Consider the following 23,944-nt stretch of genomic DNA (forward strand, 5'->3'; position numbering starts at 1 on the left):
AACCATGTGTGCCCTACAAGCATGACAGTTGTGCAAACGTTGGGAGGCCGAGCAAGGAAATTCTCGGTCATTCACACCCTTGTTATTCATCTTGGGCTACAAGGTGGAGCAGTGGTTAGCACTGTCGCCTCGCAGCAAGAAGATCCCTGGTTCGTGTCCTGGTTAGGACGCCCGGGATCTTTCTGCATGGAGTTTGCATGTTCTCCCTGTGCAGCGTGGGTTCTCTCTGGCTTCCTCCCACAGTCCAAAAACGTGTTGACATTAATTGGTGATTCTAAATTGTCCGTAGGTGTAAATGTGAGTGTGCTTGGTTGTCTGTCTCTAAGTGTAGCCCTGTGAAAGACTTGCGACCTGTCCAGGGTGTCCCCTGCCTTCACCCTGAGTCAGCTGGGATAGTCTCCAGCCCTCCTAGTGAGGATTAAGTGATGTATAGATAATGGATGGATTATTCATCTTTAAAAAAGTCGTAGTTGAAGTAGGCGCTGCCGGACTTTGGGGGAGCTTTAATTTGTCAATGCTTTCCATTAGTGGTGTGCTAACACAGTGGGAAGTTTCAAATTTCAGAAATCCTGTGCCATGTCTGTGCATGTATGTATACTGTTGTATGAATGGAACTGTGTGCTGGTTGGCTGTCCTCATTGGAAGCCTTCATCGGTAGGTGCACAGCGATGCCCAAACTTTAATCATCCTTCCCTTTGCAGGAATCCCTGCTGGAGGAGGGAGGTGGCGGGGATAAGACCTTCTACGGCTCAGATGAAGATGAGGATGAAGACGACGAGGAGAAGGAGAAGAAAGCCGAGGCTGCTGCCTTGGCCAAGAGGAAGCCGTATGTGATGGATCCAGACCACCGGCTGCTGCTGAGGAACACTAAGCCGCTCCTGCAGAGCCGCAACGCAGCTGTGAGGCCACTACATTTACACACTCCTGACATTAGTGGAGCACAGCACAGCCCATTAACCCTCATCTTGAGTCAGTTGCCATGGTGGAGATGGCATTAGTTTCCTCTCCAACATTGTTTTATGTTGATGAGGTCTTCGTATGCACAGCCTTCGTTCATGTTATCAAGCCCCTGTCACTCAAGCATTTAAACGTTTTAATGTCCTTCAGCAAGACACTTAATCAGAGCTGACCTCTTCCTCAGAAATGGGGACGAGTTACAATTTCCCAAAGGAAATTAATAAAGCATCACACTACATTAGTGCTGCTGTGGTCACCTTGGGTGGCCTGTTTTGTTCCACATTCGTTGTTAGAAAATTCCCCCGTCACACATTATTCAGCCTTTGCACTGTTGCTGTCCAGCTGGTTGCTTCTAGGTGACATAAGAACTAAAAAACCCAGCAGCAGAAAATATGCTTATCTTGCTGGTAGCATAGATCAACAAGCTTTGAAAATCGCTTTTTGCATCGATTTAATAATTACCAGTTGGCTTCCTTTTGCACTTATGTCTTTGAACGTTTTCTTCCCCCACTCTTGTTTATGTGATATATTTTGTCTTACATTCATCAAGTGGCCAGAAACACGTCTCCAAATAAATGACAATGTTGCTCCATCACTGCTGCAAGTGTAAATAACTAAGTGTTTGCTAAAAAGTACCTGATTTGGTGATATATCAATATTTCTGCTGCCCCCAAACAAATCAGTTATTGCAGGCTTAAAGTGGCTCAAATCCATATTTTTATGTCAATAGTGGATCAAATGACAACATTTTAAATAAAAAGAAGCTTGGAAAAGCTGCCGAGCACCAAACAGCAAACAGATAAAATCAACAGCCAGACATTTCCTTTAGGAGACAGTAGATACCAACATTTTTATGAAGTAATATAGCAATATTTGCAATGTATGCATTTCATGAGTTAAAGCAGCTTTGAATTTGTGTACAATATGCTGATTGAGTAGTTAAAACTAACACTGAAGAAAAAAATAAAAAATCACAACCATGTCACTTGACTGAATCAATTGGCAGATTATTTCTTAGGTTTTCAGCTGAGTGCGGTAAAAATACAGAAAAACACCATTTGCTTTAGTTCCTTCATGCATATTCAACACGCTGGCAGAATAAATCCAAACTGCACTGCAACATAAGGTGGTATGAGGCAGTGAAGCATTGGTTCCGGACTGCTGGAAATTAATGAATTGAGCTGAATGCCATCAGATCACATTACTAAAAAGGGACTCTACAGTGCACTTTTTGTTGGTTGTTTCACTGCACAAGATTTACTCCTACTATGTGTTTTCTTATTCTCTGCACATTCCAGGTGGTGATGGCTGTGGCTCAGCTGTATTTTCACCTTGCTCCTAAAGCAGAGGTTGGTGTGATCGCTAAGGCCCTGGTACGTCTCCTGAGAAGCCACAGGTGAGCTTTACTGACTTTATTTCGAAATGAACTCAAATCTCTATACCAGCATATTCCAAAAGTAACCCAGTGTGCTCAAACCAGCCACCTTAAGTCTCACCCGCAAAGCAACAAAAAGTAAGTTGAAGCTGCACAAAATACACAGCTGGATGAGAGAGAAGGAAACTATAATGACCATAAAGCTCAGTAAAGTGGAAAACAGTATGACAACAACAAAATGACAAGTGCAGGTAGTAAAACAAATCTCTGGAGCCCTGAAGCAGAAAGTGAAATTAAACAGGGAGCGCAGTGAAGCAGAAGTAAACATGAAAGCATAAACCATAAGGAGTGATGACAGCACATCGGTGGCCTCCTGGCTGTAAGTCCTGCAGTCTGCCAGCTTTTTATTGAACAAGTGGTCGTGTGGCTCTGGGTGTGCTGTAATGGGATCATTATTCAGCAGCGACCAAACAGCAGCATCTCTCTGTGGGAGTTTTGTCAGAAATCCACTGTACTGTTCAATATGTTTCATTAGACTTAATCCTATGGAGTCTGTGGTGTTTCAGCTCGCATAACAACCACACGGATTTGCTACCTGGAATAACAAGGCCTAGATATTTAACAAGAAAACTACAGAAACCTTTGAAAGCATTTTCTTATTTGCCAGGTTTTTGTACTGCTTCACCAAACAATCACACCTAAAAACAGTTAGCTGTAAGAAATTTTGAACATCTTTAACTTAGAATTTCAACTAGAGAGCTAATATGAAAGGCTTTTTGTCATTTTGATTTTATTTTCAATGCATATCAATGAACTGTTGCTTGAAAAGCCACGATATCTTGAGCATTTTGTTACTGAGCTAGCTTTAGCTAGCGAACTACCAAGCAGGCTATTTTTAAGCTTTTACCTCAGAGCTATGGTGCTTGCAAAAATGCTAATATTTTTCTATGTACATTTTTAGGCATGTGACAAACAACAAAATCTCTAATTTTGTTTAAATAAATAATAAATAAATACATTGTATTTGTATATCACGCTTTAAAATCAAGTGACATCTCAAGGTGCTTCACATTAGGAAGAGTAATAAAATGAACATCTGAGAATTTAAAATACTTAATACTCCAACAGAGCCCTAATTTAATTCGTTTAATTTCGTTTTTTTGTTTGTTTTTTTGTTTTTAAGACATGGAAATTAGACATAAAAAAAACTAAACACAAACTTTGCAGCCCACACAGGTGACAATATTTTTGTCTAATTAGCTGTAGCCTAGTTTGTCCCTTTATGGGCACAATTCAATGGCAGAGGCAAATGTAAATTTCACAAGCACGGCACAATGTGGAAAAACTGTTTTTTGGTGTCTTTTGGCAATTATGTTGTGTTATTTTCCTTTAAATCTCACTTCACTACAAGGTGTATAGAGGCTTTTTATATACTAAGTTGACTTTCATTTTGCTAGTTAGCTGTTAGCGCTATAGGCTACAACAGTCAGGGGATTTCTGACAAATTTTATTTTCACTTTCTCATTAAAGCATGAAACTTTACACAGTTTGGATTCACAAACGCTTTTAGAAATGTAGCCATTACTTTTCACCATCACCAAATTTTGTATCATAGCTCCTGAACCAAACATGATAACAGAAAAGGTGATACAATGATACCATATACAATATCAAAAACTGTTCAGCTGCATGGTTAATGGTAAAATAAGAGCTCTGGGAGAATTAAATCAAAAAATCTGACCTGTCCTTTATGGTATCATGTATGTTACATGCATGTTGTTAAAAGCTTAATCTTTTTGTTCATTAATCCTGACCATACATTTACTTCAATATTCAATATAAACTTCTTAGTCTTAAAAGAACACAATTTACTTCAAAAAATGTGTTTCAGAGGCATACTTGATCGTTTTGTTGTTGTTTAACTTATTCTTCACTGCCTCCTTCCCACTGTCATTCATACTGATGCAGATCTGTGCACTTTAAGGAGGCTTTTTCACCTTTCATGCAACCACAACTTTCCACTCTCTGAATGAGAAACTGACCACACCACAGTGGTCTCCAGTAACTAGGGTGTATCCAACCCTAGCCTGCTGCAGATGGCATATTTGGTGCCACCTTGAGTTCTTGTCCCCAACCATGTCCTCCTTGGTACACTGTTGATGCTGCATAAGTAAATATTTTTTAGCATGTCATCTGACTATACACAATGCCGATTTCAATGGAACTGATGGAGACACCTAATTGAATACATCTGTTTAATCACATGTAGGATTACCGAACAATATTACCTAACAATATTACCTGATATTATTACCTGATATAGTCACAAAAAAGGACATTTGTGGCATTCAGCTCTGCACCGTGCTGTCTACCACACAATCATGTCTTACTCAACCATAAATCAATGACCTTTCAATATGATCGGAGTAATCTGGTCAACTGTAAATAAATGCTCAATCCATTATAAACAGGAAATCTATAAGTCAGTGCTGCTCCAACATTTACAGTCATCCTCAAATGTATTCATACCCTCCCATTAAAGAAGGAAAAAAACAGCTGTTACTGAAATAAGCTGAAATTGACAAAAGTAATAATAAATAAAAGTTTAATGAAAATCATGACATTGATTTTGAATTGTGGTTCAACAGAAATATTTTTTTTAAAAAAGAAACAAACAAACAAAAAAAAACAAGCAAACAAGCATGACAGGACCCGTAAACTAATATTTAGTTGAACAACCCTTTGAGCCAATCACTGCAATCAAGTGTTTTCTGTAACTATCAATCAGACTTCTGTTCCTATTGACAGGTATTTAGATTTTGGCCCACTGCTCTAGTGCTCTAATTTGTCCAGGACAGTTTTGTTTTTGTTTTTTTTAAATTATTCTCTTCAACCACAATTCAAAAGCAATGTCGTATTTCACTAAATTATAATTTAGCAAATTTTTATTTATTATTACTTTTTTCAGGTTCTAGTTGTTTGAGTGACTATTGTGAATTTTGCCTTTTTCTTTAGGGAAGGGTATGAATACATTTGAGGACGACTGTATGTCATGCTGTTGGATTTCAGCCTCAACCATAATAATGTTTTAAATCAAAAGCAAATATTTTTTCATTGCGGTCTTCCATTAGGGGACATTTTGTTCATCAGTCTTTCCTCCATCCGTCTCTTCCCTCAGTGAAGTCCAGTATGTCGTCCTTCAGAACGTGGCAACAATGACGATTAAGAGAAGGGTGAGTGAGATGCGCCTGGTTGTATTTCTATCTGTACGTGTGTGTGTGTGTGTGTGTGTGTGTGGCACTTTCAATCAAATGCTGACAGAGCTGCAGATTCACTCAGGCTTTGTTTTTCTTCCTGTCTATTTGTGTTACAGGGCATGTTTGAACCATACCTGAAAAGTTTCTACATCCGCTCCACAGACCCAACTCAGATCAAAGTCCTAAAGGTTTGCTTTCTCTGTTATCAGTATACTCCAAAATGTCCAGTGGTTTCTGGAGATCAATGTGAACATGAATGTTTTTTTGTTTTGTATTTTTTGTCTTTTGCAGCTCGAGGTTCTTACTAATCTCGCCAATGAGACAAACATTTCTACCATACTCAGAGAATTTCAGGTACACTCAAAGGGAATAAGTCCAACTTTTGGAAGATCTGTGTTGCAAGTAGAAATTCTCCGGCCTTCCATTTTGTATTGTTATACTGAGTCTGTTTTTTTTTCTTCTGGTAGACATACATTAAAAGCATGGATAAAGATTTCGTGGCTGCAACAATCCAAGCCATCGGCCGCTGTGCTACCAACATCGGGGAGGTGAGGGACACATGTCTGAACGGTCTGGTGCAGCTGCTGTCCAACCGAGATGGTGAGTCTTTTTGTATGACACTCAAGGTGCTTAATTACATTTATGTAGGAGGAATAAACTGATATGGACAGAGGTATGAAATATTGGTTCCTGGTTTACTTGAATTAAGCTCGTTAACCTGAATTCTTAAACACTGGAACTGGACTGAGGTTAAACACGTTAATAAATAAAAGGTAAAAATGAGGAACCTGTCTTGGGATTGAATTTAAACTGAATTAATTTTAATCAAACAGCCTAAGATTAATAGAAGATGTATCAAAGCCATCAGTGAATCAGCGTTTATTCCTGATGTTAACTCTTCCACAGAGCTGGTTGTCGCCGAGTCAGTGGTTGTTATCAAGAAGCTGCTGCAGATGCAACCAGAGAAGCACAGCGACATCATTAAGCACATGGCCAAACTAACAGACAACATCCAGGTGAGAGTAGCTGTCATGAACTGCTGTTTGTGTCTTTCCTTTGGATTTTTCTTGCTATGTCTTCTTAGTGTTTATCTAATATTTGTTTTGGTAAACAAAGTTTCAGCTGAGAGTGCTGCGGTCTTAAAACACTATTTACCTTGACAAAGAAAATCTGCTTTAATTTCTGCGAGTCACATCCCTAAAAGAGGCAGATGTACACAACCATTTAATTCAACCTGTGTTCCCAGGTGCCGATGGCGCGGGCCAGTATCCTGTGGCTGATTGGAGAATATTGTGAACATGTACCTAAGATTGCTCCGGACGTTCTGAGGAAGATGGCCAAGTCATTCACTAATGAGGAGGACATTGTCAAGCTTCAAATCATCAATTTGGCTGCCAAGCTGTATCTTACCAACTCCAAACAGGTGTGAAGGGCATGTTTTTCTATAACTACCATTTAAAGGGACTATAAAACACTAAGAGTGTAAGCTTCAAACCCTCATCTAGGTTACCTTAACATTTTAGTGTGCTTAGATTTTGATATTTTTTTTACATTTTGAGAAACCAGTCAGGTTTTTTCTGACTTTCTTGTCCAGCAATTTACAGCCTTTATAGTCTTACATTTCATACATTCAGCTATTCAGCTTGTCCTCATTTCACTGAAAACACACTGTTCTAAATGACAAGTCATACAGTTGTCCTCAAATTTATTCATACCCTTCCAATAAAGAAAAGGCAAAATTCCCAATATACTCAAATAACTAGAAACTGAAAGAAGTAATGGTGAAGGTTTTTTGTAGGTACCGTATGTGTAGTTGCAAACAGACCACAATTGTTTTTGTTGTTGTCAAAAACCTTTTTGAGTGTGAATCCCATTTGTGATGTGTGTTTTACATTTGATTCATTCTGACTGTGTGAATTTAACAAAAAACTGCAAAATAGAACGCAAACCCATCGAACTTTGTATTTCATTCATTAATCTCAGAGAATGGGTTCTTACAGTTGGCCTCAAATGTATTCATATCCTTCCATTAAAGAAAAGGCAAAATTCACAATAATCACTCAAATAACTAGAAACTGAAAAAAGTAATAAATAAAAAATTGCTAAATTATAATGTAGTGAAATAAGACATTGCTTTTGAATTGAGAGCACTTTGCTGGTGAGCAGTGGGCCAAAATCTAAACACCTGTCAGCAGGTGCAGAAGTCTGATTGAGAGTTACAGAAAACACTTGATTGCAGTGATCAAAGGGTTGTTTTTAAAAATATATATATATATTTCTGTTGAACCACAATTCAAAAACAATGTCATGATTTTCATTAAATTTTTATGTATTATTTCTTTTGTCAATTTCAACTTATTTCAGTAACAGCTGTTTTTTTTTCCTTCTTTTATGGGAGGGTATGAATACATTTGAGGATGACTGTACATGAGCTCTGACTGGCAAAGTGAACGGGGTGGTCCTGATTGCCCTTATTCACTTCCATTACCAGAATCACTTGAACCACACCATAAGCACAAACACATTTTTAAACTACTGTAACCAACAATTAAATCACATCTCTTGATTGTAAGCACGCTACTGATTAATATACTAATCTGTTCCCCTCCAATACACAGTAGAGTATGTGTATGTTCTCTAATGTTGTATATCTTGTGTTATTTCTTATTTATTTTCAATTCATAATTTATCTGCCCTGCAGCCACAAATCCTTAAAACTCGTATTTTAATCTAACAGAACTTAAAGTGCAGCGTCAACTGGAATGGGAAAATATGTTGCTGCACATTACAAGATGCACGCAGCCCATGGATGCATTCCCAGCTGTAGAGTTAGTTCGTACATCGAGCAGAGACGTTTCCAGTGTTTCAGTCAGCAGAGATGCACACCCAGAGCTCTGCAACATCACAAATCAACTTTTATTTATTTTGCTTCTCTTCTGTCGCATCTATTACATAACACACTGACACATCTGTCAAAACACAGCTCTTAATGTGACATAGTCAAATCTGACACATGTTAGATAAATGTCTGAGTCTTTCAATAATGTTTTTTTTAGGTGTCACTAAATGTAATTTGGGATTTTGCAGGAACATTAGATCTACTGAAGTCCTCTTTGCTGCCCACAGCTGTCTGTGATACAGATTCTTTCCTCTGACTTCAATAAGTACCTGCAGCATCACGCTGCAGCAGCAACAATAAGTGTGTCTTTAAACTGAGAGTGATGTGCACATTTACACACATGGCACAGCAGCAGAACTTAGTAAACGCAGAATCTTATGGTAAACAACATTTTATGTTCTACACACCCGTCAGATCAACTGTTCCACACAAATCTCTGGTTTATAAGATGTAAATATTTGTATTAAAGCTTCTCTGGATGAATCCTGAGCTTCTTCCAAGCTGTCAAGACATCTTTATTAGGATAAGCCTATCTTTACGTGCAACATTACATTTCAGTGTTTTAACTGGGATAATGGGACAGAAGCTACAGAGAGCAAAATGTTTGCAGTTAAAATAAATGAATAACTGAACAGGAGTCAGCTTAATCTCTAATAGCAATCCTCTAATTAGAATGTTTTACTTTTATTGATTGAAGTGATGAACAGTCTCTGAAATTATTGTGTCCATTTTTTTATTTTTAATTTTTGGAAATATTTACATTATATACTGTTGGGTTGTTGTCAACACCCACCAGATCACGTGCTTAACTAACAATAATTTATCCTTGGACAAAATAAAGAAATAAAAGGAATAATACAGAAAGAGGAGGTAAATTACTAAATGTTTTTATTCCCAGACAATATATGACCATATATAAGTGAACCATTTTCCTCTATATCAAACAGTAACACTAAGAAGGAACATGTTACTGTCACTTAACTGATTAGATGCATAGCAACCCTCAAATTCATCCTAGCTACCTATTAATACATTACTAACTAATCAGGAAACCATAAGAAACATCTGGCAACAACCTAATGGCACCCTGTCAAATTACCCAGTGCAGTATCCTCTGCCTTTTATCACATTTGGGTCGTGATACCAGACCTCGTTAAATGACTTGTTAACCATTAGAGGAGTCCAAAAACATGTGCACAGCTGCACACACTCATACTGTGTCCTGTACATGCATCAACCCATCAGATAGATATCCTTTGTCCTCTCTTCATCCTCTGTGTCCTTCCTATTCTTCCCCCTCGCAGACTAAACTGCTGACGCAGTATGTCCTCAACTTGGCCAAATACGATCAGAACTATGACATCCGGGACCGGGCGCGCTTCATCCGCCAGCTCATCGTGCCCACTGAGAAGAGTGGAGCGCTCAGCAAGTACGCTAAGAAACTGTTCCTCGCCCTTAAACCTGCACCTGTCCTCGAGTCTCCATTTAAAGGTAAGGAGCCAGTCTGCCTTGATCTCAGCTTGGAGAGAGATGAAAGCTGCACAGCTACAAAGTATTGCTTTATGTCTTGCGATAACCGTGAACACTGAAACAGAGATTATACAAATGTGTGCTCAGAACTGCCAGTAATTCTTTTTTCTCGTTTGTGATCTTTTATTTCTAGTTTTCCTGACTTTGACAAAGTGGCTTTTTAAAATTAAAGGACAGAACTGATTTGAGGCATTTTATTAGAGCTTAATTATCTTCAGTACTTGGACCCCAAACAGATATGAGAGTCACTACAAAGTGATCACACAAAATTAATTATTCATTTTCTTGTTGCCAGAGTAAAGTTAGAGAGAGACTGTGTTAGGCTAAAGGAGTGGGATGTTAGTTATTCACTGAACTGTCCGACTTACTAACACAGTCAGCAGCTGCAACATTGCCTGTGAAACATAATGTATCCTTTTACAGAGTAACAACATACGTCTTTATAGACTTTATAGATTTATACTTGAGGATATCAATATCTCCGCTCTCTGCAAACTATCTTGCATAAATTTGCTTTAAAATCATTGACAGATGTTGTTTCTTGCAACCATAGAACTTTCCAAAGAATCCTAATGTTTTAAGATTTCTTCTGTGTAATCTAGTATTATTTATCTGTTTATCTACGGGGGTATTATAAACAGGAACTGTTGATAGCTAGCTCAGCATACTTGAAATATTGGTTAAAATTAGGAATGCACAATATATCAGCAACCACATCGGTATCAGCCGATATTAGTGTTTTTTCCTATATATCGATATCGGAATTTGCTGCTATTTCACAGATGTTTTTACTTAAATGATCCTGGACTTGAACGTTAAACATGTTAAATATGTTTTACTTTTGTTACGTAATAAAGAAGACTATGTGGTCTAACTTGTTATGGACTTCTTTTGAATAGTTTTCACGTTCTCACAGTGCTTACTTATACTCATTTTTCGGTGTGAACAAAAATTGAATATCAAAATCAGTCATATCGGTTATAGGCGATATCAGAAATCTTAATATCGGATATCGGTATCGGCCAGAAATTTTAATATTATGCATCACTCGTTAAAATGTATTCAAAGTTGCTCTCAAGTTGTATTTCAGGGCTAGATTACGGTCTGTTTACATCTCCCAAAGCTGCCGAATTACGGTACCCCTTGTGTAGTTGTTATCCCTGTGTGTTACTGCAGATTTGCTTTCTTTCAATTGAATTTCCCTTCTGGGATAAATAAAGTATTTTTCATTTCATTTCATTCATTTCCCTTTGTGTTATTGCAGATCGAGACCACTTCCAGTTGGGTTCATTGTCCCACCTGCTGAATGCCAAGGCTGGGGGCTACCAGGAGTTGCCTGACTGGCCTGAAGCCGCCCCTGACCCCTCCGTGCGCAACGTGGAGGTGAAGGAGTCTGTGCGTGCAGTGGGAACAGTAACATACAGAGACACAGGGGCCCTCTGGGGGCCCCAAAAGATGGCGGGGAGTGAGGGTTGCTCCCTCCCCAGAGCAGTGCCTCAGAGGGGTTGGACAGAGTCACCAGAGCCTCACACTAACTCCAATATAACATTGATTTCTCTTTCACTGACCATCATTCATTCACTTACAGCTCATTAGCATTAACAGCTCATCAGCAACATGCATCCTTGTTGGCCTCCATACACCTCTAAATGGATGCTGCTTAACAACTCGCCCCTCCATGGAGGAGAATGAGTCACAAAGGAGAAAAGAGGAAAAGTTTGATATTAGTGAGAGAAAATGTTAGAATTAAAATCTAAATTGGAAAAGACCTAAATCATTGTGAAAACAGTTCAGCTGCTCTCATCCTCTCTGCTGCACTTGTTCTGTTCGGCAGCAGCGGCTCACTCGCCCCATCCAAGTGACTTCTCATAGTTGTTTAAGCCAATAGCACATGCGAACTGAGGGGTATCGTGAAACTGTAGCCAGGGTGTTTCTTTTTCGTTTTCCAAATTTTCAAGCAGAAACACAAGTTAAATTCTGTCTTTTAAGAGTGCACTTTGCCCTCTCCTGTAGAGCATTGTCCCAACTCTCCAGAGTCTCTCCTCTTCTTCTCCATCCATTCACTCCATGTGCCATCGGCTCATAAGCAACAATGTGCTTTTAAATGGACATAAAATCAAAACTTGAGTGTGTCACTTCTTTGTCAAAATCGAGACTCAACCTCAAGGTTTGATTTTGTTGTCAAGTGTTATTGTTTGTGTTGATAGTAGAGCTTTTTAACTCACAGCCTAATGTTCCATACCAAGTGTTAACTTGTCATTTTCCTTGTGATGCAGATTTCAAGATGAGGCCACAGGTGCATTTTATTTTGACTTGACTGGTGTTACAAAAGAGACAGGGTTCTAAAAGACCAGACCAAGAGTTCAGTGCATTTCAGACAGCCAAAGAAGTAAAAAAGTGATGACTTTTGTCCATTTTTCAAAGCTTTTTTATTCACTTTTAGTGCCATTTTCATATTTAATTCCATATTTGATAGTAATTAGAAATCAATTTAAAACAGTAAACATATTTTCTGCCTTTATTTGTCATGTGACTTTATGTCGTGGTAATTTAAGTACTGTTTTAAATCGAACTTCTGACATTCGATTTATTTTCTCACAGCATACCTCATTGCTTCAGCTTGGTTTGTAATGCCATCCCCCAGTTTGGCTTCTCTGTTGTGGCCTGACAGCTATCGAATCACATTAGCTTGTGACGTCATTCTGAGGTCTTGCCACCGCTAATTGACAGCACTGCAGCCTCTCTACACCAGATGTAGGGCTGAGAAGGCTCCTCTCTGGTCTTTGCTTACAGATTTTAAATTGGAATCTGTAGCAGCTGTTGAAATATCTATGAAATTACTACTAATTCTGAAATTATTTGATGAAATTTAGCCATTTAACATTTAATTGCTAAACATTTAATTTTAGTTTTCAATAATGACCATTGTTTTATACATTTATAATAACAATAATATTAACAAAAAATCATAAACTATTATATTAATTCCTTTATTTATGTAGTTGTAAGCTGCACAAAGCAGACAGGGAATAAAACAAAGATGAGACAAAACATCAAATATATAAATGAGTCAAATAAAATAATCACAATGGAAAGGATTAAAAACTAACTAAAATATAAAAGAATGGAATAAAATAACCACAATAAAGCTAATTTAGAGTTTAGTGTAACATTCACCAATAGATTACTTAGGTGAGTTAGTGGTGCTACATGAAGAAATACAAACAAATTAGTCAGTTAATCCATTAACTAATCAATAACAAAATAATATTGTTAATTTTAGCCAAAATGGCAGGCATTATGTGCTTTCAGCCTCTCAAATCCTAAGATCTATCACTTTTCTGTGTTTTAACTGAATATTTCCGAACCGTTTCATATTTAATAGGTTTAATTAACACCGTTACTAATCTGTCTGCTGTAGATCCGGTCAGTTTTCAGGTAGTGCTTTGTCAACTTACAACGTGGCTAAAATTAAACTGTGGCTTTGGATTTTTGTCTTTTTTTTTAGCAGCAATACTCAAATGCCAGTGTATCAAAATGATCAAACAATAATGCTGAAGGTCAATCTAAAAACCAATAGGATGCTTTGAAAAATGGCTGACAGTCATGTGTGATGTACACGTTTTGTAGCCAAAGTGCAAAAATAATAAAAACCCAGTGGTAAGTCTCAGTTTAGTTGCTCAAAAACCTCACTGGCTCATTATGAAACCGAGCGTCCCATGTTGCGGCTGTTGAAGCTGAGAGGGTCAGTGGATCTCCTGAAGTCTCAACTCCTCTGACAGCCTCTTCCTCTGCACATTATACTCGTCCACAGACAGAGGAAGTCATTACCACCGGTGAGGGGCGGATCGGCTTGCTAGGAGACTGGCGAGAGGTGCCCCTCCTCCACGTTTGGGAGTGCGGTGGTGTTTGATGTGACGACTGTTCTCTCTTTCTCTCTCTCACAGTCTCTTTCTGGTCGTCATTTAATGCAGTAGCTGCTGATGGTGACAGTGATAAGATAAGATTAATGGGATTCTCAGAAATGAATCCTCAGTCAGTGCACTTAAGTGAGGATGAATATGACAGCTGTTGTTGTCCCAAGTGGAAAGAGATTAACAGAATGGGGCCAATTATTGCTTTAAATGAGAGGAAAATCGCAGAATTAATGGTATAGAATAGCAGTTTATCCTGAATCTTACAGAGAAAGCTAATTAGAGTTGAAACTGAAACCAGTCAAAAAGATGAGAAAGCGGACACTTTATTCTTCAAGTCAAGAGGAAAACAATCTCAACTCAGGGTGACTTACTCACTTGTTTTGATGCTTTTAATCATTTTCCCTTGTCGTCACTGGCAGTCAAAGTTTTACTTTCAGTTTAAGGGCTGTGCTTCCATGTTGGCTGAAATATTAAGATTGACAGTGGGCTTTATGCAATCATTTTTTTGTTTTCTTATTCTAAACCTGAAGCCCTAAAGATGCCATATAAATAATGACCTGTTTGTCCCAGTTCATAGTAGTAACTTAGCAGTGTCAGGAGTAATATAAAAGGGCCTGAAACAATTTTTAAATATTAATGGTAGAGTCCAACACTGTGTTATCAGACGGCTGCTGTACTGTGCCTTAAACAAACAGTGAGACTGATGTGAGGTTATTCAGGCTAAAAGACATTCGTCTCAAGCAAAGCAGACGAGGAGCACAATGAGAAATGATCATGTGGCAGTCGTGAAGATACTCGACAAGACAATGTCATAGACTACAATAGGTGATATAACACTGACCATCAGCGACCTGCAGACTGAGAACTTTTCAGCAGTGACCAATAATATATAGTTTACTCAGCCGTAATACAAAAGAAATCCTAAAATTTGCAAAAGGTAAGCAAATTGCAGTGACTGTATATGGTAAATTGGTAAGACATATTTCTGTTAATAGTCTGGCAAGCTAAATATTAATCTTGCATTAAGTTTACAATAGTTGTATATTTTATTTTTGTTCATTTGCATACTATATTTAAACTTATGGACAACTCTGAAATTTAAAAATTAAAGATACAAGGAAATTGATGAATGCCACAAATCACCTACAACCGAACAAGAAATCTTGTTAGTGTTCAAAATACTAGAAAGCCTGAAAATCCAGCGTTTTTTTTTTTTTTGACCAATCTTCATTTGGTTTTCAAAACAAGCGACTAAGTCCAGCCCAGAGTTGAGATTGTTTTTCCAGCTGACCCTAATTTTACTCCTCTGCACCGAACTGGTCTTTCATGAAATTTGTGACACGAAAAGTGAAAGGTCACAAATGTTGTGTGATTTTGAGTGAAGTGAGTTGCTTAGACTTCTGCCTTTCTCCCTCTGCTGCTCCACCTGTGCCACTCTTCATTTAGTTCATTTAACCCATGCCAGCACAGCATGCTTTGTTGTTGGCCAAGATGTTCATACTAAATGCATTTCCATGTATTCTTTGATGTATTATTAGGTAGTGAATGTGGATGTTGACTTATAATTTCTGCAGTGTTTAAGTATATATATATCTAAGTATATACAGTAGTATTAAGTTATATTGGAGTGCATTGATTTTACCTGTTAGACAGTTTTGTTTGATCTTTTTTAGCAACCTACTAACGTAATGGTAGTTAAGTGTAATGTGATGAAATCTGGGGTTTATTTTTTGTCTCTGTGATATCCAAGACTGTTCTCACACCTCCTTATTTTTAGACCCTGAAACCTTCCTGTGCCTGTTTCTCTTGCTTTCCTGACTTTTTTCTAAAAACTTTTCCTTCCTTTTTCCTCATCTCCATCCCAATCTTTTTCTTTTCTACGTCTGCCAGGTTTTTACGCTGCTTGAAAGAGTCACAACATTAACGAGTGTGAGTCAGTTAGCGCCAAAGAGCCACACGTCCTTGAGCCTCAACCCATATAGCCGCAAAAACCCAAGTGCTTTTTAACACCCCGCCTTACGTAGTTGCTGTTCTGTGCTTAGCTCAGCCAAAGCTACCTGAAACACGGCACCCTCTTCCTCGGTCTGCACCATTAAAGAAGTGATTCTTTTAGCAGGACGTGCGGTCCTCTGACACGTCGACATGCATTAGCAACCTTGTGGGTTTTAAATGGGGTTTGGAGATGTCCGTGCTCATTAGCAGATGGCTCTGGTTAATGAGTTTGGTCACAGAAAGAGCAGATGGCCCTTCTTTAAAGTGTGGGAGGATAGTCAGTGCTCCTCAAAGACATCACTTCTTAATGGAACTGCTCCCTGTATTAAAAGAAAACCATTTCTGCAACTGGTCATGAAGGCAACACCTGGTGCTAACATCTATGTGTGCAAAGAAAAAGAAAGAAAGAAAGAAAGAAAGAAAGAAAGAAGACTCCATATAAGCATTAGTGTCTGTACTGAATTTGTTCTCTGACTGTCAGATCTAAAGCAGATCTGCAGCAGCGATGGCTGGCTTCATTTGGCTGCATCACGCCCAGGCAGAGGCATTCATGGCCATGCTACTGTAATCTGCCCACGTCTCTGCTTCTGTCTGAGGGGTTTTTCACTGAACCAGAGTTGACGGCTGACTGCTTCAACTATGCTTCTTTTGCCAGGTGCCTGAATGGACCAAATGCAGCAGCCGTGAGAAGAGGAAGGAGAAGAAGGTGGAGAAGCCGTTCTACTCTGACTCTGAGGGCGAGTCTGGGCCTACAGAGTCCGCTGACAGTGGTAACGTTAGAGGGCCGCTGGCCCCCTGGTGGCGCCATCTTATCATCCATTAGTCAAAAGGGGCAGTGGGGTTGGGGATACTACAAAAAGACAGAAAAATCCTTAAAAAGTTTAAAACCAACTAACTCTGTCTGAGACACTCAGGATCACTGGGTCCTTCTAGAATTCCAAATATTTAAGAAGTGGTCATTGGTATATTGTTTAATTTTTTAACAGTAAAACATTAAAGGTTTAAAACACCTGAACACTGGTGTCCTTGAAGAGTAAACATATTATTTTACATCTTTTCCACACTGTCAGTACACAGAAACCTTGCTTGCAGACAAATAAAACTTTGGTTTTAGAATGTCAAGGCATTTATTGACAATAAGAAATATTAATTTATATAGATAGATAGATAGATAGATAGATAGATAGATAGATAGATAGATAGATAGATAGATAGATAGATAGATAGAGATAAATATTCTATATATCAAAGATTTTATTTTAGTAACTCATCATCCTCTGGTGAGTGAAACATTTAAACAAAGGGTTTCGTGATGTACCAGTGTTGGTGAAACCGTGATAATCCTGAAAATAATCCAGCAGCACTAACTATCTGGTTTACACACCAACAACACAAACATAAAAAGATATAAAACACACAATAAAGTTAAAGAGGAAACTGACTGATTTTTTTAATAACCGCCACAATATGAATTATGATGATGATAATCATGTAGTGAAAATCTGATATCAGTGCTCAATAGAACAAAACAAAAAGGGTGTGCTTTATGAAGAGGAGAAAGTTGTCCCGTCTTTGTAAAGATTAACTAAATTGCTTACTCTTTCTGTGTGGAGATTCTGTAGCAGAACAGAGCCAGCCATGACGTGAAACAAATGTTCACAGTTACAAAATTGAAATAGTTTGGAAAAATACACTGTTGTTAGTGTAGCTATAGCACAGAATTGTCTGTGTGATCTCTGTGTTTAGTTGTGGTTTTGTGTGTGTGAGCCTCAGGTTCAACCAAAGAGACAGAAACTCTGAGAATGTCAGATAAAGGTGCTCCTTAATCTTCTTTCTTGTTATAACTTGCCGCTAGAAAAATGTGTCTGGAGCATTAATAATACAAAGGATAATAAAAAGTTGATGTTTCTCACTGGTGAATGTCATAGAAAAAACTTTTTATGATTAGACAGATCAAGAAGATTTGACAGTGACTTGTATTCCATTGATTTTGAACTTGAATCTTTTGAGAGATTGTTTGAAACGATGGTTGCCTCGTGGTTCGTTAGAAACCACTCAGTTTCAGCTCCGACTGACCTGCTCGCCCTCTTAACTTGACGTTTTCCTCCTCAGAGTCGGACTCGGCCAGCGGCTCGGAAAGCCGCAGCGGCAGCGAGGTGAGCGGGTCGGGGTCAGAGAGCGAAGAGAGCGAGGAAGGCTCTGAGTCTGAGGAAGAGGAGGAGGAGGAGGAGGAGAAGGACAAGAAGAAGAAAAAGAAAGAATTAAAGAAGCCAGTGCATGAAAGTGAAAGGTAGTAGAGCTTTTTTTTTTTTGTCAGTGTCCATAAAAACAAATGATGATCAGGGATTTCTTGGTCACTGAACATCTTTAAATATAGCATTTATCATATCCCAAGTTGTGAGTGGGTGGATCAAATTCATTCTTATGTCCTGAGCCAACTATCTTGAATTTTAATATAATTAACTTTCTCACCAAAAGCGTGTGGTTAACTGTGGTCACATCTTGGAGCCCTCTTGTGTAAACCATATCCAGTTTAACTTGATTGATATTTCCTTTTTTTTTTTTTTAAATCTGTAAACACATTAGCTGTATCTGTTTGATCTGTTATAGAATTCAGTCTTGGGTCCCAGTGGGATGTCTAACTTTTGTTTTGTTTTTCAGTGAGCAGAGCAGTGAAGAGGAAGATAGGAAGATAGCGAGGAAGAGTAAACAACGTACGAGCGAGTCAGAGTCTGAATCTGACGAGGATGAGGAGAGCGAGTCTGAGAGCAGCCAATCAGAGTCTGAAGAGTCCGAGTCTGAGGCAGAGGTCAAAAAGAAGAAAAAGGTACTGATAATGTGTCCACATTTAGAAATGCACCCCAAATGCTGTATTGTGTGCTTGTCTTTGGATTATGTTACTGTATATTATAGTGGAAAATCTGCTTATTAAAAAAGACACATTGGATGCACTGTATCATAAGTCAATGTCTAAATACAGAAATGTGTCCACCACACAGTAACATAAAAACTGGCATCTCTTCATGGCAGTTTTCTTTGATCTCCTTCCAGACAGTTGAATCGAAACCTCCCTCCAAACCTGTCAAGAAAGAGACCAAGAAAGAGAAGACAGAAATGTCTCTGCTAGACCTCGACGATTGTGAGTTTTTTCACCTCTGATACCTTTCTCCTCAGAAAATACAAAACTAATGATGTTCGTTTCAGTAAAGCAAAGTCCGTGAACCAGGATATTTTGGGATTATTTCTAAAAATCTCACAAGCATTTGGGTTACTTCACTCTTTTCGCAAACAACTAACAAGAACCTTTTTTTTTCTTACAGGTGATAATTTAATGATTAGATAACTACAGTCTGAACTTGTTAACATGCTTGCTGAGTTTCTGCATCACCTGCATCTCTTCTCACAGTCGAACCTGCTCCCTCACCTCAAGTCACACCTGTCAACACCTTCCTGTCCAACAGCCTTGTGACCGACCTCGAGGGACTGTCTTTGTCTGACTCTGTTCTCTCACCGGCAGTAAGAACCTCACGTGTTTCTCATCTTCATAATTCGCACCTTCGCAAATCAAAGAAGAAACACACTGACAAAATCATTTTTTTTTACAGACCATTGCTCCCTCCAGTGCACTAAAGAACTACGAGCTGCTGCACCGGATCACGGGGGAGGGTCTGTCGGTGGAGTACTGCTTCAGCCGGCAGCCTTTTAGCCCTGACGCCAACATGGTGGCGGTGCAGATGCAGTTCACCAACAACGCCACCTCCGACACCAAGAACCTGCACATGGAGGACGTGAAGCTCCAGTCTGGGATGAGGGTGAAGGAGTTCCCAGAGATTGGTGAGTGAGAAGATCCACTGTGCACACATAGTGTTTTCTATTATTGTTGTTAACAGAATAAAGTCTACACCCCGGCTAGCATTTGATGAAAGCTGCAATGTTCAGTGTACCAGATGAAACATATTGGAGCATGATTAGACAGTCAATTTCATGGAAAGCGGTTTTGTCAGATGTAGATGATTCTTGCGTAGAGCTGAAAATTCTAAGGTGATGATAGATCAGAGGACCGCAGCTACAGAACATGAAACCCCATTCTCTGAGATTAATGAATGAAATACAAAGTTCAATGGGTTTGTGGTCCATTTGTGCTGTTTTTTTTTTTGTTAAATTCACACAGTCAGAATGAAGCAAATGTAAATCACACATCACAAAGGGGTTTCACACTAAAAAGGTTTTTGACAACAACCATGTGATGCCAGTAAAGTGCTGTGTTCTGTTTTCAACTGCACATGCAGTACCTAAAAAAAAGCCTTCACCCTCCTGTGAAGTTTTCCTCTTTTATTGCTTTTCCAAATTTAATCATGGTCAATTTTTAATTGAGCTAACAGTGCGACATAAACTGCAGCTTCAAAATTGCGCTGTCAATTAAACCCTAGAAAATATTAGCAAAATGTCTCTGTAAAAACAGAATACTCGTTTACTTTTGTGTCTGATACAATTATGCGTAAACTGTCACCACAATGTAGAATTTATTTGATTGTTTTCCAGCTTTGTAGCTCCTGTATTTCCTTTGATTGTTAAGGAGACAGTGAAATGTCTTATTAAAAATAAACCACACAAGTAGATTTTACAGTATCTCAATATCGGAATTCAAATCCTCATCTTCTTATCTACTAATTTTCAGTGTGTTTAGTGTCCATACTGACCTTTGAAAGTTTATTTATTTAAACATCATATATGTAAAACTTGCTCAGAATTAGTATGTAGTGTGGAACTGGTGCATTGTGGCGATTTTTTTCAATGATTCACATAACCAATAGCACATCACACAGTTGGCAGCAGAGGACACATTTAATCTCCTCAGATCAAAGTAGCAGAGAGCTCTGTGTGGTTTTATTTGTGTCAACACTGTGGTCTTTTCCCCTCCGTGTCGACAGAGCTGCTGTCAGCGGGTGAGATGGCCACGGCTGTGATGGGCATTGATTTCTGCGACTCAACACAAGCAGCGAACTTCCAGCTGTGGTGAGATGGATTCTGTGCTCCCTCTTCAGACTTCCCAATCTGTTGCGTGAGAATAGAAACAAACTGTCTCACAAAAATCTGCTGAATTTTGAAAATGCTCACAGTGTTGGGTTTGTCAGCTATGCATTAGAGTAATGTTGTGTTTTAGGTAATCATGTACAATATTTCATCCAGCGTTGTAGAAGCAGGAATGAACTGCTTTTCTGTGTTTACATAGTTGCAAATTAAAAATGATGGGGGTTGGACCATCAGTAGGACAATCCAACTGACATCAACTTGAGTTTTGAGAAAATTGTGACAGATGTTTTTCTGGTGTTGAAAAAATATTCTTTGCTAGTGAAATATTTCTTCTGCCACATATATTTAAAATTCTTTTTCATATTTCTTCATTTAAAGGTGGTGTATGTAAGTGATTTCTCTTTAAAGTTTAGTTGCTGCTAACCAGCAGACTCCCTCTCACTCCTGGTCTTGTATCACCACCTGCAGGTGGGAAACATGAGACAGGACTTGCTATGGCTAAATTGTTAGCAGCAACTGAAACTTCAAAATAAAATACTTGCATATAGCACATTTAAAGGACTTATTTCCTCTCTGTCATCCTGTCCCTATCTGAGCTCTGTGTAACATCACATAAAACATTATTTAGCAGTGAAGTTAAGATCACCTAAGTTCAGAAATATTCCTCTCCTTTTGGAAACATCATAAAAATCTTCAAATTTGTTGTGCTTCTTTTTTTTAGCACTCACACCAGGAAATTCTTTGTGTCGATCCAGCCGCCGGTTGGGGAGCTGATGAGGCCCATCTTCCTTACAGAGAACGAATTTAAAAAGGAGCAAGGTCAGTGATAAAAGCCAATGAAATGATTCTAATGTCTTGAATGTTGTAACCCTAAACCATTAACTGTGTGACTGTTGGATTTTTCAAATGGGCAGTTTAAGTGTTAATTAGAGTCTACTGATCGTCTGACTGAGGGGACTTAGCCTCTGCCTATACATCATTATTCTGAGATCATATTTTATGGATGAATCGTCCTGATAGTGCTGAACCTTTGACCAAACAACAGTAGTGATCTAGGATGCTCTAAATATATACTAGAGTTTATTCCTCTTAGGTTTTTGTCAGTTTGAACTGTCAGGCAAATAAAAATGGACCAAAGACAGTGTGATCTGTGCAGTGGCTGACTGATTTGCACACAGATTAAAAAAAGTTACAGTGAGAAGAAAACAATCTCAGTAAACAGTGAGTAATGTGCATCACATTTACTGGGGAGATGGTAAAATGAAGACCTTTGATGCTACATCTTTTAGGATTAGAAATATGTAAATTTTTAAAATGTCTATTTATTCCGTTATGATTGATGTAACATTACAGCCAAGCCATTTGTCACTTGCAGTAAATCTCACTGAATGATGTTTCTGAGTCTCCACCTCTCATCCATTGACCACTTTAGATTCACCATAACAAACCAACATGTTTGTATCAGACAGTGTCTAGCAGAGTAGCCACAGACAACAGTTACCAGCATGTTTCTGATGTCTGGTGTTCATTGTCCATCCTGACTAACACTGAGCGAGTTCTGAGCTCTAACAAACCCACAGTGACTCTTTAAACATGTGTCATATCCACGGTTCCTCCCTCTCCGTACTGTCCCCAATAGAGAAGCTATTACAGAATCTAGGTAAGTTGGCTTTGATAGACTTGTTGCTGCTGGCCGTCTGTGTGCCCACCTGCCTTATAGCTGACCTCTACCTCACACAGACCCTCCACTCCCTCCTCCTCCTCATCATCCTCCTCCTCCTTCCTCCTTTAAGGCCTCCTGCTGACTCTCCCCCCTCCTCCTCTCCTGCCTTTGGTGATCAACACTTAACTGCAGACTCACCTGTGCTAACGTGCTGCTCACACTCTGCTGCTCCACCAGGAATGACTTGAAATGCTCATCCACTGATCCCGATTCACTCTCTTAGCACCATGCGAACGGAAAAAAAAAAAAGCATACCATCTGGCTCACAGCAGCACTTGACCATTTCAAACCTCTGATAACCACTGACCATGTTGGGAGTCTGAAGTGTCACAACACATTTTTGGGCTGAGTTGTCTGTTGTTCAGCAGATCTAATAAGCACTGGTTTTGATTTGCAGGTCAAATGAGGTCTTGGCATCTAGATTACAAGTTTTATTCCTTTGTAGACTACTGACTATAGCTACATTTGTAGTTCTAACTATGGCTGCAACTAACAATTATTGCTATGACAGATTAATTTCCTGTGACGTTTTGAAATCACCAATAATTTGTTTAGTTTTTCCAGTTTTTTTTGCCTTGCACCATTAAGACAAAGCTTCAGCTCCATTTTGTAGCAGAAGTGAACCAGTGAGTCAGTGTAGGTTACAGTCATCCTCAAATGTATTCATATCCTTCCATTACAGAAAAGGCAAAATTCACAATAGTCACTGAAATAACTAGAAACTGAAAATAAATAATAAATAAAAATTTGCTTAATTATAATTTAGTGAAATAAGACATTGCTTTTGAATTGTGGTTGAAAAGAATAATTTAAAAAAAAAAAGTGCAGGTGCAGAAGTCTGATTGAGAGTTACAGAAAACACTTGATTGCAGTGATTGGCTCAAAGGGTTGTTCAACAACATACTAGTTTAAGGGTCCTATCATGCTTGTTTACTTGATGTTTTAAATATTTCTGTTGAACAAAAATTCAAAAGCAATGTCATGATTTTCATTGAATTTTTATCTATTCTTACTTTGTCAATTTCAACTGATTTCAGTGGCAGTTGTATTTTTTTCCCTTCTTTAATGGGAGGGTATGAATACATTTGAGAATGACTGTATCTGCCAAAACTGGTTATTTTTTAACACATTCACTAAAAATTCTGCGAAGGAAGCAAAGCACACAGTCATACCATGGCTAGGATGCCAACCACCCACTGATGGAGTATTTTGCCTGTGAGGAATATAATGTAAACCAGAGGACACCCACCAAATTCAGAA

General features: G+C 38.6%; 1 protein-coding gene across 1 annotated transcript in view; it reads left to right on the plus strand.

Moving 5' to 3' along the window:
* ap3b2 (adaptor related protein complex 3 subunit beta 2) overlaps positions 1–23,944 on the plus strand; it is a 56,093-nt gene that overhangs the window by 27,040 nt on the left and 5,109 nt on the right. The window contains exons 8-25 of the mRNA XM_008294527.1: positions 702–899; positions 2,256–2,353; positions 5,511–5,565; positions 5,706–5,777; positions 5,881–5,943; positions 6,057–6,189; positions 6,496–6,605; positions 6,836–7,012; positions 9,793–9,979; positions 11,283–11,401; positions 16,583–16,697; positions 18,040–18,217; positions 18,589–18,754; positions 18,979–19,066; positions 19,334–19,443; positions 19,533–19,761; positions 20,859–20,943; positions 21,683–21,780. Coding sequence (XP_008292749.1) covers positions 702–899; positions 2,256–2,353; positions 5,511–5,565; positions 5,706–5,777; positions 5,881–5,943; positions 6,057–6,189; positions 6,496–6,605; positions 6,836–7,012; positions 9,793–9,979; positions 11,283–11,401; positions 16,583–16,697; positions 18,040–18,217; positions 18,589–18,754; positions 18,979–19,066; positions 19,334–19,443; positions 19,533–19,761; positions 20,859–20,943; positions 21,683–21,780 — 2,281 coding nt within the window. The remainder of the gene's footprint in view (positions 1–701; positions 900–2,255; positions 2,354–5,510; positions 5,566–5,705; positions 5,778–5,880; positions 5,944–6,056; positions 6,190–6,495; positions 6,606–6,835; positions 7,013–9,792; positions 9,980–11,282; positions 11,402–16,582; positions 16,698–18,039; positions 18,218–18,588; positions 18,755–18,978; positions 19,067–19,333; positions 19,444–19,532; positions 19,762–20,858; positions 20,944–21,682; positions 21,781–23,944) is intronic.

This window comes from Stegastes partitus, unplaced genomic scaffold, assembly GCF_000690725.1.
Source record: "Stegastes partitus isolate 25-593 unplaced genomic scaffold, Stegastes_partitus-1.0.2 Scaffold21, whole genome shotgun sequence".
NCBI classification, from domain to species: Eukaryota; Metazoa; Chordata; class Actinopteri; family Pomacentridae; genus Stegastes; species Stegastes partitus.